This window comes from Microcaecilia unicolor, chromosome 2, assembly GCF_901765095.1.
Source record: "Microcaecilia unicolor chromosome 2, aMicUni1.1, whole genome shotgun sequence".
NCBI classification, from domain to species: Eukaryota; Metazoa; Chordata; class Amphibia; order Gymnophiona; family Siphonopidae; genus Microcaecilia; species Microcaecilia unicolor.
Window position 1 is genome coordinate 158,814,884 of NC_044032.1, and position 17,976 is coordinate 158,832,859.

The 17,976-nt window shown below is 40.7% G+C and overlaps 1 protein-coding gene across 2 annotated transcripts in view; it reads right to left on the reverse strand.

Annotated features, from left to right (window-relative positions):
- Positions 1-4,136: 4,136 nt before the first annotated feature.
- The window catches only part of LOC115463176 (polypyrimidine tract-binding protein 3-like), a 224,109-nt gene continuing 210,269 nt past the window's right edge, over positions 4,137-17,976 (reverse strand). For both annotated transcript variants that reach the window (XM_030193442.1, XM_030193441.1), the window contains exon 14: positions 4,137-5,888. In XM_030193442.1, coding sequence (XP_030049302.1) covers positions 5,756-5,888 — 133 coding nt within the window. In that variant the 3' untranslated portion in view covers positions 4,137-5,755. The remainder of the gene's footprint in view (positions 5,889-17,976) is intronic.

Genomic DNA, 17,976 nt, shown 5'->3' on the forward strand with positions numbered 1-17,976 from the left:
GACTCTAACCTCTACAAAATGGCCAAGAGCAAGGAGCTGTCTAAGGATGTCAGGGACAAGATCATACACCTGCACAAGGCTGGAATGGGCTACAAAACCATCAGTAAGACGCTGGGCGAGAAGGAGACAACTGTTGGTGCCATAGTAAGAAAATGGAAGAAGTACAAAATGACTGTCAATCGACAAAGATCTGGGGCTCCACGCAAAATCTCACCTCGTGGGGTATCCTTGATCATGAGGAAGGTTAGAAATCAGCCTACAACTACAAGGGGGGAACTTGTCAATGATCTCAAGGCAGCTGGGACCACTGTCACCACGAAAACCATTGGTAACACATTACGACATAACGGATTGCAATCCTGCAGTGCCCGCAAGGTCCCCCTGCTCCGGAAGGCACATGTGACGGCCCGTCTGAAGTTTGCCAGTTAACACCTGGATGATGCCGAGAGTGATTGGGAGAAGGTGCTGTGGTCAGATGAGACAAAAATTGAGCTCTTTGGCATGAACTCAACTCGCCGTGTTTGGAGGAAGAGAAATGCTGCCTATGACCCAAAGAACACCGTCCCCACTGTCAAGCATGGAGGTGGAAATGTTATGTTTTGGGGGTGTTTCTCTGCTAAGGGCACAGGACTACTTCACCGCATCAATGGGAGAATGGATGGGGCCATGTACCGTACAATTCTGAGTGACAACCTCCTTCCCTCCGCCAGGGCCTTAAAAATGGGTCGTGGCTGGGTCTTCCAGCACGACAATGACCCAAAACATACAGCCAAGGCAACAAAGGAGTGGCTCAGGAAGAAGCACATTAGGGTCATGGAGTGGCCTAGCCAGTCACCAGACCTTAATCCCATTGAAAACTTATGGAGGGAGCTGAAGATGCGAGTTGCCAAGCGACAGCCCAGAACTCTTAATGATTTAGAGATGATCTGCAAAGAGGAGTGGACCAAAATTCCTCCTGACATGTGTGCAAACCTCATCATCAACTACAGAAGACGTCTGACCGCTGTGCTTGCCAACAAGGGTTTTGCCACCAAGTATTAGGTCTTGTTTGCCAGAGGGATTAAATACTTATTTCCCTCTGCAGAATGCAAATAAATTCATATACTTTCCACAATGTGATTTTCCGGATTTAATTTGTGATGTGCTATCTCTCACTGTTACCAATAACCTACCCTTCAATTATGGGCTGCTCATGTCTTTGTCAGTGGGCAAACTTACAAAATCAGCAAGGGATCAAATACTTATTTCCCCCACTGTATGAGATCTATCTGTATACAATGGAGGCAGTGCACGCAAATAGATCTCATTCATACTCACTGCAGAAAACCTGAATGGGTTGGACAACCCTGGCTTGTAACTTTACCACCTAATTTGACAGATGATGCTCATCTACTATGAATAGACAAGAGCTAAAAAGGCATTTCATATAAGAAGGGACACAGCCCCTTTATGCTGTCCATTTGCCAAGCCACCCTTATATACTGAAATTCTGAAATCAAGCTCTAGCAGAAGATATATGGGAAAGGCAAAACAAAGCCAACTCCCCTCTAGAGGAACAGTATGAACAGAGAATAAAGCAGTTGCATCCAGCAAAAATCATGACAGATTTCAACAAACCTTATAAATGTATTTAGTTTTCAAAGAGAAATTCACACATTCTTGCAGCTGCCATTTCAATGCAGAGTCCTCCAACCGTAACCATGCCCACAGAATGAATACAAACATAATTTAACAGGGATAAGTCACACTACAGATCAACAGAAAATATTAAAATATACAATGCTATAACTAATGCAAGAAAAAACCAAAACCACGCAAAGCCATTTAAACCGCCTAGATTTTTTTTTCATCTTCATGAAACCATTCCAATACTCTATGCCAATACAGGACTCCAGTACTATCAAGGTAAAATGGCGCTTACTCTAGAAAAGACAGAAGAGACACAACCAATATTGATACTATACCATTTGCTTTCCTTCCTCCTCACAAACTCATATAGTACTCCCCCCTCTATACCAGAATTCACAGGACATAATTTGAGCTTCCAAAATTTCAAAAAATCTTTTAGCTGAAAATGCACATAGACTGCTCTTGGTATCTGGTAAACAAAACCTGTATCTCTCTACATTTTACTTCATTAAGCTCAAATCATAAACATCAAAACCAAGTTTTACTCTCCCACTGTTAACTTCAAAGATAAATTATTACAAGAAAAGTAGGAACAGAATGTGAGAGGAGGCAAGCAGGTTCAGGAAAAAGTATGGATTCTTTACATATTAGGCCAACAGAATGTATGTAAGCTTTCAAGTTCCACCTTCAGGCATATGAACACTAACGGATTTTGGCATACACTATTTTTAGAGACTACCAAACATTTTTTGTAACTTGATCTCCATTATCATTCATAATGGTGTAATTCTTTCCAAAATGGCAAGAATTCTGTGTTTCGGTACAATATTGCTTTAATTGCCCAACAGAGTCCTAGAAATGCAGACGTTCTTAACCTTTCAAGAAAGGGATGCACAACCAACTATAAATAAAAATCCTTTAGGTCTCAAAGTATCATTTAAAAAAAAAATATTTAGAAGCAATTGAATGGGGAAGGGTGGGGGGGTCATCAATTTCCACTGGCCCTAGACTTTCAGAAACTCATGACTATACTTTAACTACTGGGATTCACTTGTACAGGGTCATGACAAATATCAATTTCTGACACAAGAAGAGGCCCTTTATGTCTCATAATATTGATACAGACAAATAGAAATTATGATTGTAGATGACAAGAATTGCTTGCTCAGAAACCAAAGTAAAGCTGTCTCCAAAATAATTTTGTCACTGGTGCCAGCTCACTCCATCTTATCAATGAATTTATAAACTGGGACTAGACTATTTTACCTCAGTGAGTCTGGTGCTTTTTTGCTCTGAATGATACATTAGGATGAAAATTAGCATATATATCTTTGCTATGACATCAAGATACATTTGATTGGCAGGAATACCCTACAGCCTAAAAGGGAGTTCATTACTAAAGATGCTGCAAGGAACAAGAGGAAAGATTTCTGAAATACAGTTAAACAATTTTAAGAGATGATAAAAAACAGATCAAACTAGAAGAAACGAAGACAGACCATGTCTCCTTTAGATGTTATACAAATGTTAAATGAAAGTTTGCAAAACAGAAGAAAACATTTGTTGTGGTACTCTCTCTTTAACATCCTGATCTGTTATTGTTTTTTTTCTATGCTGTATAGACTACCATAATATTGTTGTGAAACTAAAAACAACCACAACAGAAAGAGAACACAAAGATCTGGTTAAATAAAACCCAAGTTATCTACTGTAAATTACAAAGATTCTGCAAAAAAACTTTTACATCTTTTCTTCTTCTATAACAAAATACAGTTTTAATATAAATAACTATCACAATTCCTAATATGCTTTTGGGATTTGACGGCTCAATTTTCAGGGCACAATGAAAACAATTGCAACCATCAAAATAAAAGTCTACATTCAAGAAAAATTGTTGAATATTTGACCGAACAAAAGCAAACATACATTGCTGAAGTTAAAATAAGCAAGAAAAATTAAGGACCCTGTTTACTAACGCACGTTAGCATTTTTAACGCGCCTACAATTAGCATGCATTGCTAACCCTGTAGGTGCCTATAGGGATACTGTAGGCGTGTACATGATTAGCGCGTGTTAAAGTCACTAACACGCCTATAACGCGGCTTAGTAAACAGGGCACTAAATGGTGTTTAAAAAAAATATAGAACATGCCACACTATTGAACCTGAGATGTTTCAAATCAGGAAACCACTCTAAGGGAGTTATTTTTAAAATACTCCTGTAATTAGAAGTGTAAAGAGGACTATTACCAGATAAAAGTCTAAAGAGTCCTAGATGTTAAACTCACAACATTACCATCAGATAATATTCCAGGCCAAGTTTACTAACATTCTTCCAAAGCATTCTACAAGATAAGAAGCACTAGAATATTTTGAAAAAATATATATTTAAAAACCCAGAACTGGGCAAATGTCCTGTAAGACTGACTTGCCCCTGATTACTAAGCCACACTAATGGCAGGCTTTGTCGGCACTGCTGCGTGGCTTAGTAAACGGGGGGGGGGGGGGGGGTTGGTTTGATGTAACTCCCTACCAGGTGGGTTTGGCGTTATAACAATTTCCTCCCTATTTCTGCACCAATGCACTAAACAAACCTAAAACTGGATTACACTTCATACTGGAAACAAAAATATTTAGAAACTAAAAACCAAATGGATGGGGGGGAGGGGGAAAACCTTGAACAAGCCCATAACAGTCACCAAGACATATTAGAATACTAGCCTGTTTCATTATAAATACATAAGGCACATAAGAAATTAAGTCAATACATACTAATTCTGATTTAAGTATTATTTACGTCAATACATACTAATTCTGATTTAAGCGATTTTAGCGATTACAGTGGTACAAATAACCCATTAGGGTTTAACATGATACCAAAAATAACTTTTTAAAAATCTGTCAAACCAAATGATAGACCTGAATAGTTTCCTTAAGAGGATAAACCTCTTTATCAGAAAAAATATATTTAAATTTGTATTTAAATTTATTTCTTTCCCTTTCAAATGTTTGTTTTCCAAAATCACATTACACAACAATTCTTCCCTATTTTGGGGGGAGGGGAGGAGAAATGGGAGCAAAGAGGATATTCTGCAATCCTTACTACCATGATTATTCATTTTAATTACATAATTTTCCACATTACAATGATTACCCTTACCTTACAATGATATTGGTTTTCAATCTAAGAAAATATATTTTCAGAGTATGATTTGATTCCCAAAAACTCCGATTTCAAAGTCACCAATTAATTCTGCAGACACTTGGCACATTCTGGGTTATGGAGTCTTGCTTGTCAGTAACAGATGACTACAAACCCCTGATGGCAGTGTTACATTAAAAAAAAAAAAGGAAAAAAAACGAACGGCAAACAAGCCCAACTTGGAGCAATCATCCCTGATTTAACTTTTACAAAATAGCTAATTACTGAAAAAAATATTTTCAAATTAAAAAAGCCTGCCCACCAACCAAATACTTATTAGTCAGCTGATAATTTGCTTTCCTTCAAGTTTTCCAAAATTTCATTTCATGTTCAGGTCACTGTTTTACACTGTGAAATTTTAAAAAACCATACCTAGTATCAATAATTGGAGGAGATAGTGCACAACTACACAGACATGTGCAAGTAAGTTTGTCATATGTAGTTTCTTCACTTCTCTTCGATTAAGACAATAGTGTCTGCTGCTGCAAGTCAAATCTGATATCTCATCTGCAGAGATGTGTTCAAAACTAGATAAACAGAAAGTGCTTATGGAATTCTATAAACATTTCAAGATTCTGGCAGAAAAAATGTTGTGTAAGGTTGATTTGGAATAGCAAGATAAAGGATGCCTTTACAAAAAAAATTAAAAATCCAGCATTGGAAATTTGATTGCCAAGACATTTTGTTAAAGTGAACTCCACAAAAGAAACTATGGATGGATAGTCAAAGCTTTGACCACATACTGGTTCATTCTTTGATTCAGAAACCATATCCCTTCATTCTTTATTATGAAACTGTTTAAAAATCTAATGCAGGCTAAGCTTTCCTTTCTTTTGAGGAGGCAGAGTTGATCTTTGTTGTTACAGTCTCTGAAGGTTTTACTGATACCATAGTCCAGTCTTGAAAGGAAAGCTCATGGAGCAAGTCAGATTGTAGATTTTGAAAAGGAAACTCTGAGGTGCTGGCTCTCTCCTAGCTCGGTGTTATGGAGGTCTATTAGAGCCAGAATTGCTTCTTCCACAGAACCCAACTGAATCAGAGCCATTTTACGGTCTTTCCTGTACATTAGGGAAATATAAATGCAATTACTATAAGTTCTTTGAACACAAACATTTTACTGATGTTTCAAGTATTAATGCACTCACAAGTCAATGGAAAACAACAAATGTAAAATGTAGGACATGAAATGAGATTGAAGGGGGGCAAACTCAAGAAAAATGTCAGGAACTATTTTTTCACAGACAGAGTGGTGGATACTTGGAATACCCTCCCACGGGAGGTGGTGGAGATGAAAACAGTAACAGAATTCACACATGCGTGGGATAAACATAAAGGAATCCTGTTCATAAGGAATGGATCCTCAGAAGCTTAGCCAAGACTGGGTGGCAGAGCCGGTGGGGGGAGGCAGGGCTAGTGCTGGGCAGACTTCTACGGTCTGTGCCCTGAAAATAGCAGATACAAATCAAGGTAAGGTATACACAAAAAGTAGCACATAGGAGTTTATCTTCTTGGGTAGACTAGATGGACCATGCAGGTCTTTTTCTGCCATCATCTACTATGTTATGTGAAGAAAGCCTTCCACCAGTTTATAATTGAGTAAAGTGAGACAACACCTTGAGATCGCAGAACAGCACTAAGTAGCCACTCATTGGTCTGAAAAACCTCCTAAAATTATGTTTTTTCTCCCATGTTCCTTTCTCAACCTACCAACACAGAGACTAGTGCTGCTCTGGGGTGTAGTTTTGTTTTCTACTGGTCTCTCATGATGGAGAAGCAGAAATAAAGACTCCCCTAGCTTCTTTGAACAGAGTGCAGCAAGTTTCTGTCACTTGGTATGCTGTGTCAGCTCCCATGATGGTCTTTTTGGGTGTGTCTGTTGCCAGTAAGAGTTCTCCGGTTGGACTCTGTCTCAATCAAGCTCTGAAGACTATAAACTACCATAGAGGTCTGGTGTAAAGGTTCTCAGTTTGACTGGCTTGGGAAATTTGAAGCTTGTTATGGCTGACTCAACTGATGTGAATTTGGGATGGTTTCTCCCAGGAGGCTGCACTGGAGGTTGACCAGTCCAAAGTGCAGATGGGATGTCAAGGGTTCTTGAAGTTAGGCCAATGTTTCCCAAGTCGGTCTTGGAGTACCCAGTTGCCAGTCAGGTTTTCATGATATACAAAATTAATATGCAAGACATTCATTTGCATATACTGACTTTATTTTATGCAAATCTCTTTCATTCATATTCATCGTCGATATCCTGAAAACCTGACTGGCAAAGGGGTACTCCAGGACCAACTTGGGAAACACCGAGTTAAGCAATGACCAGTTTTTGAGTGTGGATTCTCTGGCAGCTTCAGATGTCCTTCAATTATTGGCCCTGGCATTAGCTCTCTTGGGATCAGTGTGGTCAAGCCAGATTTTGTCATTATGGACCCATAGCCTCACAACATTACCTCACCAATATTCCCAATTATTAAAGTCCACCTTCCATCCCATCCGAATAACACCTTCCTTCCTTCTTCCTTTACTTAATCTCTGTACAATACTAAGTGTTTTTGTTAACAAACTATGTAAGCCACATTGAGCCTGCAAATAGGTGGGAAAATGTGGGATGGGATACAAATGCAATAAATAAATAAATAAAAATTTGGATCTCAGTTACCACCTTTGAGTCTTTATTTACAAGTTCTATGTGTAAATTAATTAATTCCTCCCTTTCAACTTTTCAAACAGTCCAGAAGCTTTCTGATGTTCAAGAGTGACATAGTAAGAATTTGGCTCGTCTATCTTAGAGGTTCTTTTACTAAGCTCTTTTCCATGTGCTAATGCCATTTTTACTGTGGCCATACAACCCCCAATTTTCTATTCATTTCATTAATGGTTGTGCACTAATGTTGCCGTTAATGCACGGTCATTTTATAAAATTTTACCACAGGAGCATTTACCACTTCCTATTTTGTAGGAGGTAAGGAGTCCTGCATTATCCATGTGATAACCAATTAGTGTGCGGCAATATATATGAGCTAACTGGTTAGCGGAAAAACGCCTACTCTCCACCCCAACACAACCCCTCAAAAGAAAGAAAAATACAAAAAATATTTAGCACGCGTACATCCCAAAATTAACACAGAATGCATTAACGTGTCCTGTATTAGGCTTTTTTGTTGTTCTGTTAGGAATACATTAGCGCCTAACACAGCTTAGTAAAAAGAACCAAAAGAAACTATTGTGACACAGGTGAAGGGCCAGGTAGCTCTAGGAACAGAAACTCCAGACCAGGGTGCTGGAGAGGCAGGCATGGGTGGGAATTATGGAGGGACTACAAATCCCAGCATCTCCTGGGAGGATCACCTGAATCCTCTAGAAAGGCTAACCAGCACTACAATGCCCCAGATTCCCAGAGGAGGCCACTAGACTCCCTTAGAGAAGGTGAACCAGACTACAACTCCCAGGTTCCCAGGAGAGAGGAACAGGAAGCTTTTGAGCAAGCTCATGATAAAAATTGGAGGCAGCTGGAGAGGCAGGGAGGACAAATAGAACCTATGGAGCGGTTGCCAGGAGAGGCGATTCCAGAGACCAAAGAGGTTGGTGGAGGGATAGGGGTAGAGCCCATGGATATTTCTGCTTTAGCCCAGGTAAAAAAGGGGGGCAACCTAAGGGTCTGCTAGCAATCTTGATGAACAATTTAATGCAATACATTGGGAGAAAAACCCATGGAAGTATCTGAGCAGGTTCCTTGGAAAGGCAGCTACCACCTGGTCCTGGGCTCAAGTGTGACCCTTGGGGAGGATACCAGGAGTTATTGGCTGATATGAAAGGGAGGGGGTCCCCTTTCCTCAGGTTGATCTCTGAGGGGAGGGTATGGATGACAAATTGGGAGGGAAGCAGAACCTTTTTGCTGAATGAACTTTGGGAACCTTTTTGTTGGGTAGTGTTGGTACTTTTGCCCAAGGGTTAGTGGACTTGACGAATTCGGGACGGAAAGGACTTGGACTGCAGAGTTGAGGGCTCCGTTAGTACCCGTTGGAAAACAGTTTGTTTTTGTTTTTCTTTTCCATTGCTAAGTTGAAACTATAAGCGTGCTGGGGCTATGTACAAAGCCCGGGGAGGCATATAGCCCAGGGAAGAGACTATTCTCAATAAAATAAGGGAAATTTTCTGACTTGTTTGAGCTGCCAAGTATCCAGAGTTACCTAGAGAACCTGGCGTGGAGTTGTGTCCCAGGACTGGGTAGAGCAGAGCACAGCCAAGTGGCGTGGGAAGGGCTCACACTATTAATTCTACTTTTATGTGAGATAGTACCTCTATGCAGCTTAGATTGGAAATGTTGAATAATTCAAGCAGAAAAACCAAATTTAAGATACTTAAAATTATCCAAATCTGGTATCTTTCCCAAACAGGTGCAGAGGAGGTGTGTTATCAAAACCTTGGGGATACCAGCTGAGGACTTTCAGTTAAGCAGTTGGCAGGAGGAGGAGGTGATGGTGAACTCTGCCTGGACAGTTTAAATTTTACTTAGATTCTAGACGATTTCTTTGATGAAGGCTTTTGTGTATGCTGCTGGTATCCTTTAACCTTGACGAGCACCAATACTGGTTTCTAAAAATGTTTTTCAGGAATTATGAAAAACAGGTTTCAGTGATCATAAAACCTGGGTTTTCCCGGATTTGTCTAAGATTACTGTTACTGGAAGATGACAATCTTTTAATGCACCAGGATGCTTTTGGTGCAGAATTTGTTTCTTGACACGACTGTAAATTTATGCTTAAGTAAATAAAGCAAAGATACTTACCTATATAGCAGGTATTCTCTGAGGACAGAACCTGGAATAGAATAAAATGGGCCTGGGGGGGGGGGGGGGGGTGGAGTTCGATTACTGACCCCAAACAGATTCTGCAATACTGTCTGCCCGAACCAACTGTCATGTTGGGTATCCTACTCAAGGCAGTAATGAGATGTGAATGTGTGGACTGAAAACAATGTGGAAGCCTTGCAAATTTCTTCAGTGGAGGCCGACTGCAAATGGTCTACTGACGCAGCCATGGCTTGGACATCGTGAGCCTTGACATGACCCTCCAGAGTCAGCCCAGCCTGGGTATTAGTGAAAGAAATGCAATCTTCAGGCAATTAGTGAATGTACATTTCCTCTGAAAAGTACCATGGATTCTCCTCGGACTCCCATGAGAGCTCTTCAGCAGTGTTGGACCAAACCTCCTCGTGGGAGGGCTGAGACTGAGCCTGCCACTACTTAAGAGGAGCCATGTTCTTGAGAAGGGTACTCAGGAATCAGCTCCCACTTTGATTCCGGTGAAGCTTCCTCCATCGACATCGAGTAGTGCTCGCTTGGTTGGCCACATGGCAGGCTGAGGGCCAAGCGTGCCGCAACAGGAGACATGGTAGGCGCAAGCACCCGATGCTGATGCACACTGCTGTAATAGGCCATCCAGCAGCTCGTGGAGCAAGGTCCGGATGCATTCATCGAGGGCCGCCGGCTCAGACAAAAGCTGCAGAACTGCTGGGGTCAAGACGGGAGGTGGGTCCGGGCTGCTGGGAGACCAATGCCATGGCACTTCCTAAATGGAGGGGAAGCGGTCCTTCCAGCACAGGCGCTTCTCAGGTGTTGAATCCTTCAATATCCCGGAGCTCCTGGCACAGTCTGTCGAAACTAGAAACTGGGATAAGGCTGACAATTGCTCAAAAGCGCATGGTTCAGGATAAGGTATCTTTCAAAGATATCACTAAAATGGGAAAGATGGGGTATCCTGATAGTGAGGTTGCAAAAGAGACCATACTAGATAAGGTGTCCTTAAATAAAAATAAAACTCAAACAAATGATTTCAAATTAATACTGTCAAGTACTGAGCATGATGTAAATAGGAACAAAAAAACAGCTTGAAATGTCTATATGCGAATGCCAGAAGCCTAAGAAATAAGATGGAAAAGTTAGAATATATTGCACTAAATGAAAATTTAGATATAATAGGCATCTCAGAGACCTGGTGGAAGGAGGATAACCAGTGGGACACTGTCATACCAGGGTACAAATTATATCATAGTGACAGGGTGGATCGAATTGGTGGAGGGGTAGCATTGTATATTAAGGAGAGCCTTGAATCAAATAGATTGAAAATTCTGCAGGAAACAAAACACATCTTGGAATCACTATGGATTGAAATTCCATGTGTAAAGGGAAAAAAGATAGTGATAGGAGTATACTACCGTCCGCATAGCCAGGATGAACAGACGGATGCAGAAATATTAAAGGAAATTAGGGACGCAAACAAACTGGGCAACACAATAATAATGGGTAATTTCAATTACCCCGATATTGACAGGATAAATGTAACATCAGGGCACGCTAGGGAAGTAAAATTCCTTGACTAAATCAAGGATTGCTTTATGGAGCAGATGGTACAGGAGCCGACGAGAGAAGGAAAAAGTCTAGACCTAGTCCTTAGTGGCGCGCATGATCTGGTGCTGGAGGTAATGGTGCTGGGGCCGCTTGATAACAGTGATCATAATATGATCGGATTTGATATCAACTTTGGAGTATACATAGGAAATCCAATATGTTAGCGCTAACTTTAAAAAAGGAGACTATGATAAAATGAGAAGAACAGTGAAAAAACAAACAAACTTAAGAGTAGCAGCTGCGAGGGTCAAAAATTTACATCAGGTGTGGATGCTGTTCAAAAACACCATTCTGGAAGCCCAGGCCAAATATATTCCACATATTAAAAAAGGAGGAAGGAAGACCAAAAGACAGCCGGGCATGATTAAAAAGTGAGGTGAAGGAAGCTATTAGAGCTAAAAGAAAATCCTTCAGAAAATGGAAGAAGGAACTGACTGAAAATAAAAAGAAACAGCATAAGGAATGTCCAAGTCAAATGCAAAGCGCTGATAAGGAAGGCTAAGAGGGAGTTCGAAAAAAAAAAAAAAAAAAGATTGCGTTGGAGGCAAAAAGACATAGTAAAATTTTTTTTAGGTATATTAAAAGGAGGAAGCCAGCAAAAGAATCGGTTGGAATGCTAGATATCCGAGGAGTAAAAGGGGCGATCAGGGAAGACAAAGCCATAGCGGAGAGATTAAATGAATTCTTTGCTTCGGTCCTCACCGAGGAAGATTTGGGTGAGATACCAGTGCCAGAAGTGGTATTCAAAGCTGATGAATCGGAGAAACGGAATGAATTCTCTATAAACCTGGAGGATGTAATGGGGCAGTTCTACAAATTGAACAGTAGCAAATCTCCTGGACCGGATGGGTAGTGTAGAACTGAAAAATGAACTTGCGGAGCTATTGTTAGTAATATGCAATTTATCCATAAAATCGAGCATGGTACCGGAAGATTGAAGGGTGGCCACTGTAACACCGATTTTTAAAAAAGGTTCCAGAAGAGATCTGAGAAATTATAGACTGGTGAGTCTGACGTCAGTGCCGGGCAAAATGGTAGAGACTAATATAAAGAACAAAATTAAAGAGCATATTCAAAGCATAGATTAATGAGACAAAGTCAACATGGATTTAGAGAAGGAAAATCTTGCCTCACCAATCTACTACAGTTCTGTGAAGGGGTGAACAAACATGTGGATAAAGTTGAGCCGGTTGATACTGTGTATCTGGATTTAGTCATGGGATAGGAGGTACAGTTCTATTGTGGATTAAAAACTGGTTAAAAGATAGAAAACACAGAGTAGGGTTAAATGGTTAGTATTCTCAATGGAGAAGGGTAGTTAGTGGGGTTCCCCAGTTGTCTGTGCTGGGACTGCTGCTTTTTAACAAAAGTGACCTAGAGATGGGAGTAATTAGTGAGGTAATTAAATTTGCTGATGACACAAAGTTATTCAAAGTCATTAAATCGCAGGAGGATTGTGAAAAATTACAAGAGGACCTTATGAGACTGGGAGACAGGGCATCTAAATGACAGATGACTTTTAATGTGAGCAAGTGCAAAGTGATGCATGTGGGAAAGACGAACCCAAATTATAGTTACATAATGCAAGGTTCCACGTTAGGAGTCACAGAACAAGAAAGGGATCTAGGTGTCGTTGTTGATGATACATTTGATTTTGATAACACATTTTTCAGTAGTATCTCAAGGTGAGTTACATTCAGGTACTCTGGCTATTTCTCTGTCCCAGGAGGGCTCACAATCTAAGTTTGTACCTGAGGCAATGGAGGGTTAAGTGACTTGCCCAAGATCACAAGGAGCAGCAGTGGGATTTGAACCGGCCACCTCTGGATTGCAAGACTGGTGCTCTAACCACTAGGCCACTCTTCCACATTGAAACCTTCTGCTCAGTGTGCTGCTGTGGCTAAGAAAGCAAATAGAATGTTAGATATTATTAAGAAAGGAATGGAGAACAAAAATGAGGATATTATAATGCCTTTGTATCGCTCCATGGTGCGACCATGCCTCGAATATTGTGTTCAATTCTGGCCGCCACATCTCAAAAAAGATATTGTGGAATTAGAAAAGGCACAGAGAATGGCGATGAAAATCATAAAGGGGATGGGACGACTTCCCTATGAGGAAAGGCTAAAGCGGCTAGGGCTCTTCAGCTTGGAGAAAAGGCGGCTGAGGGGAGATATGATAAGAGGTCTATAAAATAATGAGTGGAGTTGAACGGGTAGATGTGAAGCGTCTGTTTACGCTTTCCAAAAATACTAGGACTAGGGGGCATACGATGAAGCTACAATGTAGTACATTTAAAATGAATAGGAGAAAATGTTTCTTCATTCAACGTGTAATTAAACTCTGGGATTCGTTGCCAGAGAATGTGGTAAAGGCAGTTAGCTTAGCGGAGTTTAAAAAAAGGTTTGGACAGCTTAGTACATAAGTACATAAGTACATAAGTAGTGCCATACTGGGAAAGACCAAAGGTCCATCTAGCCCAGCATCCTGTCACCGACAGTGGCCAATCCAGGTCAAGGGCACCTGGCACGCTCCCCAAACGTAAAAACATTCCAGACAAGTTGTACCTAAAAATGAGGAATTTTTCCAGTCCATTTAATAGCGGTCTATGGACTTGTCCTTTAGGAATCTATCTAACCCCTTTTTAAACTCCGTCAAGCTAACCGCCCGTACCACGTTCTCCGGCAATGAATTCCAGAGTCTAATTACACGTTGGGTGAAGAAAAATTTTCTCCGATTCGTTTTAAATTTACCACACTGTAGCTTCAACTCATGCCCTCTAGTCCTAGTATTTTTGGATAGCGTGAACAGTCGCTTCACATCCACCCGATCCATTCCACTCATTATTTTATACACTTCTATCATATCTCCCCTCAGCCGTCTCTTCTCCAAGCTGAAAAGCCCTAGCCTTCTCAGCCTCTCTTCATAGGAAAGTCGTCCCATCCCCACTATCATTTTCGTCGCCCTTCGCTGTACCTTTTCCAATTCTACTATATCTTTTTTGAGATACGGAGACCAGTACTGAACACAATACTCCAGGTGCGGTCGCACCATGGAGCGATACAACGGCATTATAACATCCGCACACCTGGACTCCATACCCTTCTTAATAACACCCAACATTCTATTCGCTTTCCTAGCCGCAGCAGCACACTGAGCAGAAGGTTTCAGCGTATCATCGACGACGACACCCTAAAGGAAAAGTCCATACACCATTATTAAATGGACTTGGGGAAAATCCACTATTTCTGGGATAAGCAGTATAAAACGTTTTGTACTTTTTTGGGATCTTGCCAGGTATTTGTGACCTGGATTGGCCACTGTTGGAAACAGGATGCTGGGCTTGATGGACCTTTGGTCTTTCCCAGTACAGCAAAACTTATGTACTTATGTGATCAATGTTGATGCTTTTAGCCTTCACTCGAAGGCCATTATTGAGGCTCCTCGGTGCCAATTAGGAATACATTGAATCCTCAAGTCACCTTGGGGGTCGGGTCTGACGCTGGACGGTCCGGGGGGGGGGGGGGGGGGGCCTGCACAGCAGTCAGCATCAAGGCAGATGGAGACCAACTCGATGCATCACTGCTCCCAGTGTCAAGGCCTTGCAGTCATATGAACCAATGCACTCAATGCCAGGTGCAGTACTAGATGTCAATGCCGACATATCAGACATGGCTCCAAAATAGCCTCTCTGGCTAACTGGGCCCGTTTCTTCATACAAAGGACACAGTTAGCAGGGGTATGGTCGGGCCCTAAACACAGAAAACACCAAATAATGGATGCCCTTACCAGAGATGGCCTGATGGCACTGGGCACAGCGCTTAAAGCTACTAGGAACTTTCGTGGACAGGGAAGGGAAAACCCACAGCCAGATCAAATGACGCTATGGTGCCAAAAAAGGTGCAAGGCACCAGGGAAAAATCTACGAGAGAACATGGCTGAAGCCAAGGCCTAAAAACAGCCCAGTGACATGGGAAAAATAAGGGAAACCTAGAAGTGGGGAAAAAAATACTAAAAGCAATAAGGGAAGAGGGAACACGAAAAATATCACTGAAAAAAATATTGAAAGGCACTCAGAAGCTCTTCAGACCAGGTGTCTTGAAGAGTGGGATAACGTCAACCACCCTTCATCATGGTAGATAAACAACTGTGGTAAGTGTACTCTTGTGGCGGGCGAAAAGGCACTTGTGCATGCGCAGTGGAGCATGCCTCGCGCTCCATAAAGCTCTTTTGAAGCTTGTTGAATGCTCAGGACTGGGCAACAAGGGATCACATTACCCAACTGTGAGAATTATGGCCTACTTGTCCTCAGAGAAATATGATTCCTTTGAACCCAAACAGTTAAGAGTTTTTGGTTTTTTTTTTTTAATTCTAATAGTTCTTGCAAAGTTTATTTATTTATTTGCTGCATTTGTATCCCACATTTTCCACCTATTTGCAGGCTCAATGTGGCTTACATTTTATAGCAATTGCATCACCATTAATAGAGTAAGAGGTTCAGCTTATTGTTACAATTAATGTACAAGAACAACAGGTAGGTACGGTAAATAAAATGATAATACATAACATACAAGTGAGAGTAGGAAAAAATGTAATGTTCAATAATGATAATATGATAAAATAATCAAATCAGAAGGGATCAATATTGGTTGGTTCCGGTATAGATTAGGAAACAAGTCATTAAGGAGGATTCTTTTTGTAAGTCTCTTTGAACAGGTACGTCTTCAGTAACTTCCGGAAGGTTGTCAAGTCGTGCGTAGTTTTTATAGTATTCTGTAGTTTATTCCATAATTGTGTGCAGAGGTAGGTGAAGCTAGATGCATGTATTGATTTGTATTTAAGACCTCTGCAATTGGGGTAGTGGAGGTTTAGGAAAGTACGTGATGAACTTTTGGTATTTCGTGTTGGTAAGCCAATTAGGTCTGACATATATGATGGGGCCCTCTCCATGAATGATTTTATGAGTTAAGGTGCAGATTTTGAATGCAATTCGATCTTTTAATGGGAGCCAATGTAATTTCTCTCTAAGAGGTTTGGCGCTTTCATATTTCATCTATCCGAATATGAGTCTGGCTGCGGTGTTCTGGGCCGTCTGGAGTTTCTTAATGGTTTGCACTTTGCATCCTGCGTAAATGGAATTGCAGTAATCCAGATGGCTCAGTACCAATGATTGCACCAGCTTGTGGAATATCTCCCTTGGGAAAAAAGGTTTCACTCTTTTAAGCTTCCACATTGCATAAAACATTTTCTTTGTAACATTTTTCACATGGCAATCAAGGGTAAGATTTCGGTCAATAGTAACATCCAGGAGTTTCAGGGTATCCGCAACAGGAAGAGTGTGGCTTGGTGTATTTATATTGGTGTAATTGGTCTTGTTATACTGCGATGAAAGGATAAGACATTGTGTCTTTTCTGCATTAAGCTTAAACTGGAATGCATCCGCCCATGAGTTCATTATTTGGAAGCTGTTATTAATTTTGTCTGCAATTTCTGATAAGTTGTTCTTAAACGAAATATATATTGCAATGTCATCAGTGTAAATATATGGGTTTAGGCCTTGATTGGATAGTGATCTGGCCAATGGTAGCATCATTAAGTTAAAGAGAATCGGTGAAAGCGGCGATCTCTGAGGCACTCCACATCCAGGTCTCCATGGTGATGATATGATCAACTTAGATATCACCTGATATGTTTTTACCGTTAGGAAGCTGTGAAACCAATTCAATACATTTCCGCCAATTCCAAAGTATTCTAGGATGTTTAAAAGAACACCCTGGTTAACCATGTCGAATGCGCTGGACATATCGAACTGGAGGAGGAGAACATTATTGTCAGTTGCAATAATTTGTTTGAATTTAGTCAGGAGTGTTATAAGAACTGTTTCAGTACTATGATTAGCAAAGAATCCAGACTGGGATGCATGTAATACTGAGAATTTGCTTAAGTAATCAGTAAGTTGTTTAGTTACTAGGCTTTCCATTAACTTAACTACAAGAGGGATGGATGCAACTGGGCGATAATTGGTTATATCATTTAATTTTTTCTTCTGATCTTTGGGAATTGGTGTAAGTAGTATATTACCCTTATCCATAGGAAAGAATCCATGTTGGAGCATGTGGTTTAGGTAGGGTGTGAGGTCTGTTAGGAAGCGTTGAGGGGCAGATTTTATTAAGTGACTGGGGCATGTGTCTAGTTTGCAATGGGATTTGGTGAATCTATTGATTGCTTGGGTGACTGTGTCCTCCATTAGAGAATTGAAATTTGTCCATATACGGTCTACTGGATATTCATCAGTGGTTGAGTCCAGGCAATCAATGAATATTTCGTAGTTAGAGGAATTAGCTGGTAAGGTGGATCTTAGTTTAATGATATTTTCATTGAAGTACATGGCTAGATCATTTGCTGATGGGGTATCTGAATTAGTTGAGGTGACCGGTGTAGTATCTAGGAGGTTATGAACAGATTAGAATAACTTGTGTAAATCTTTATAATCTGGTCCAATTTTGGATTTGTAATATGACCTTTTAGTCTGTCTGATAATATATTTGTATTTTCTTAACGTTTCCATGCAGTGAATGTTTGTTCATCTTTCATTTTATTCCATGCACGTTCGAGCCTCCTTGCTTGAGTTTTTAGTTTTTTCAGTTCGTCGTTAAACCAAGGAAGTGAGTTATGTCTTCGAGATGTTTTTGTTTGTAATGGTGCTACTGCATCAAGTATGTACTTGCATCTATTGTCCCAAT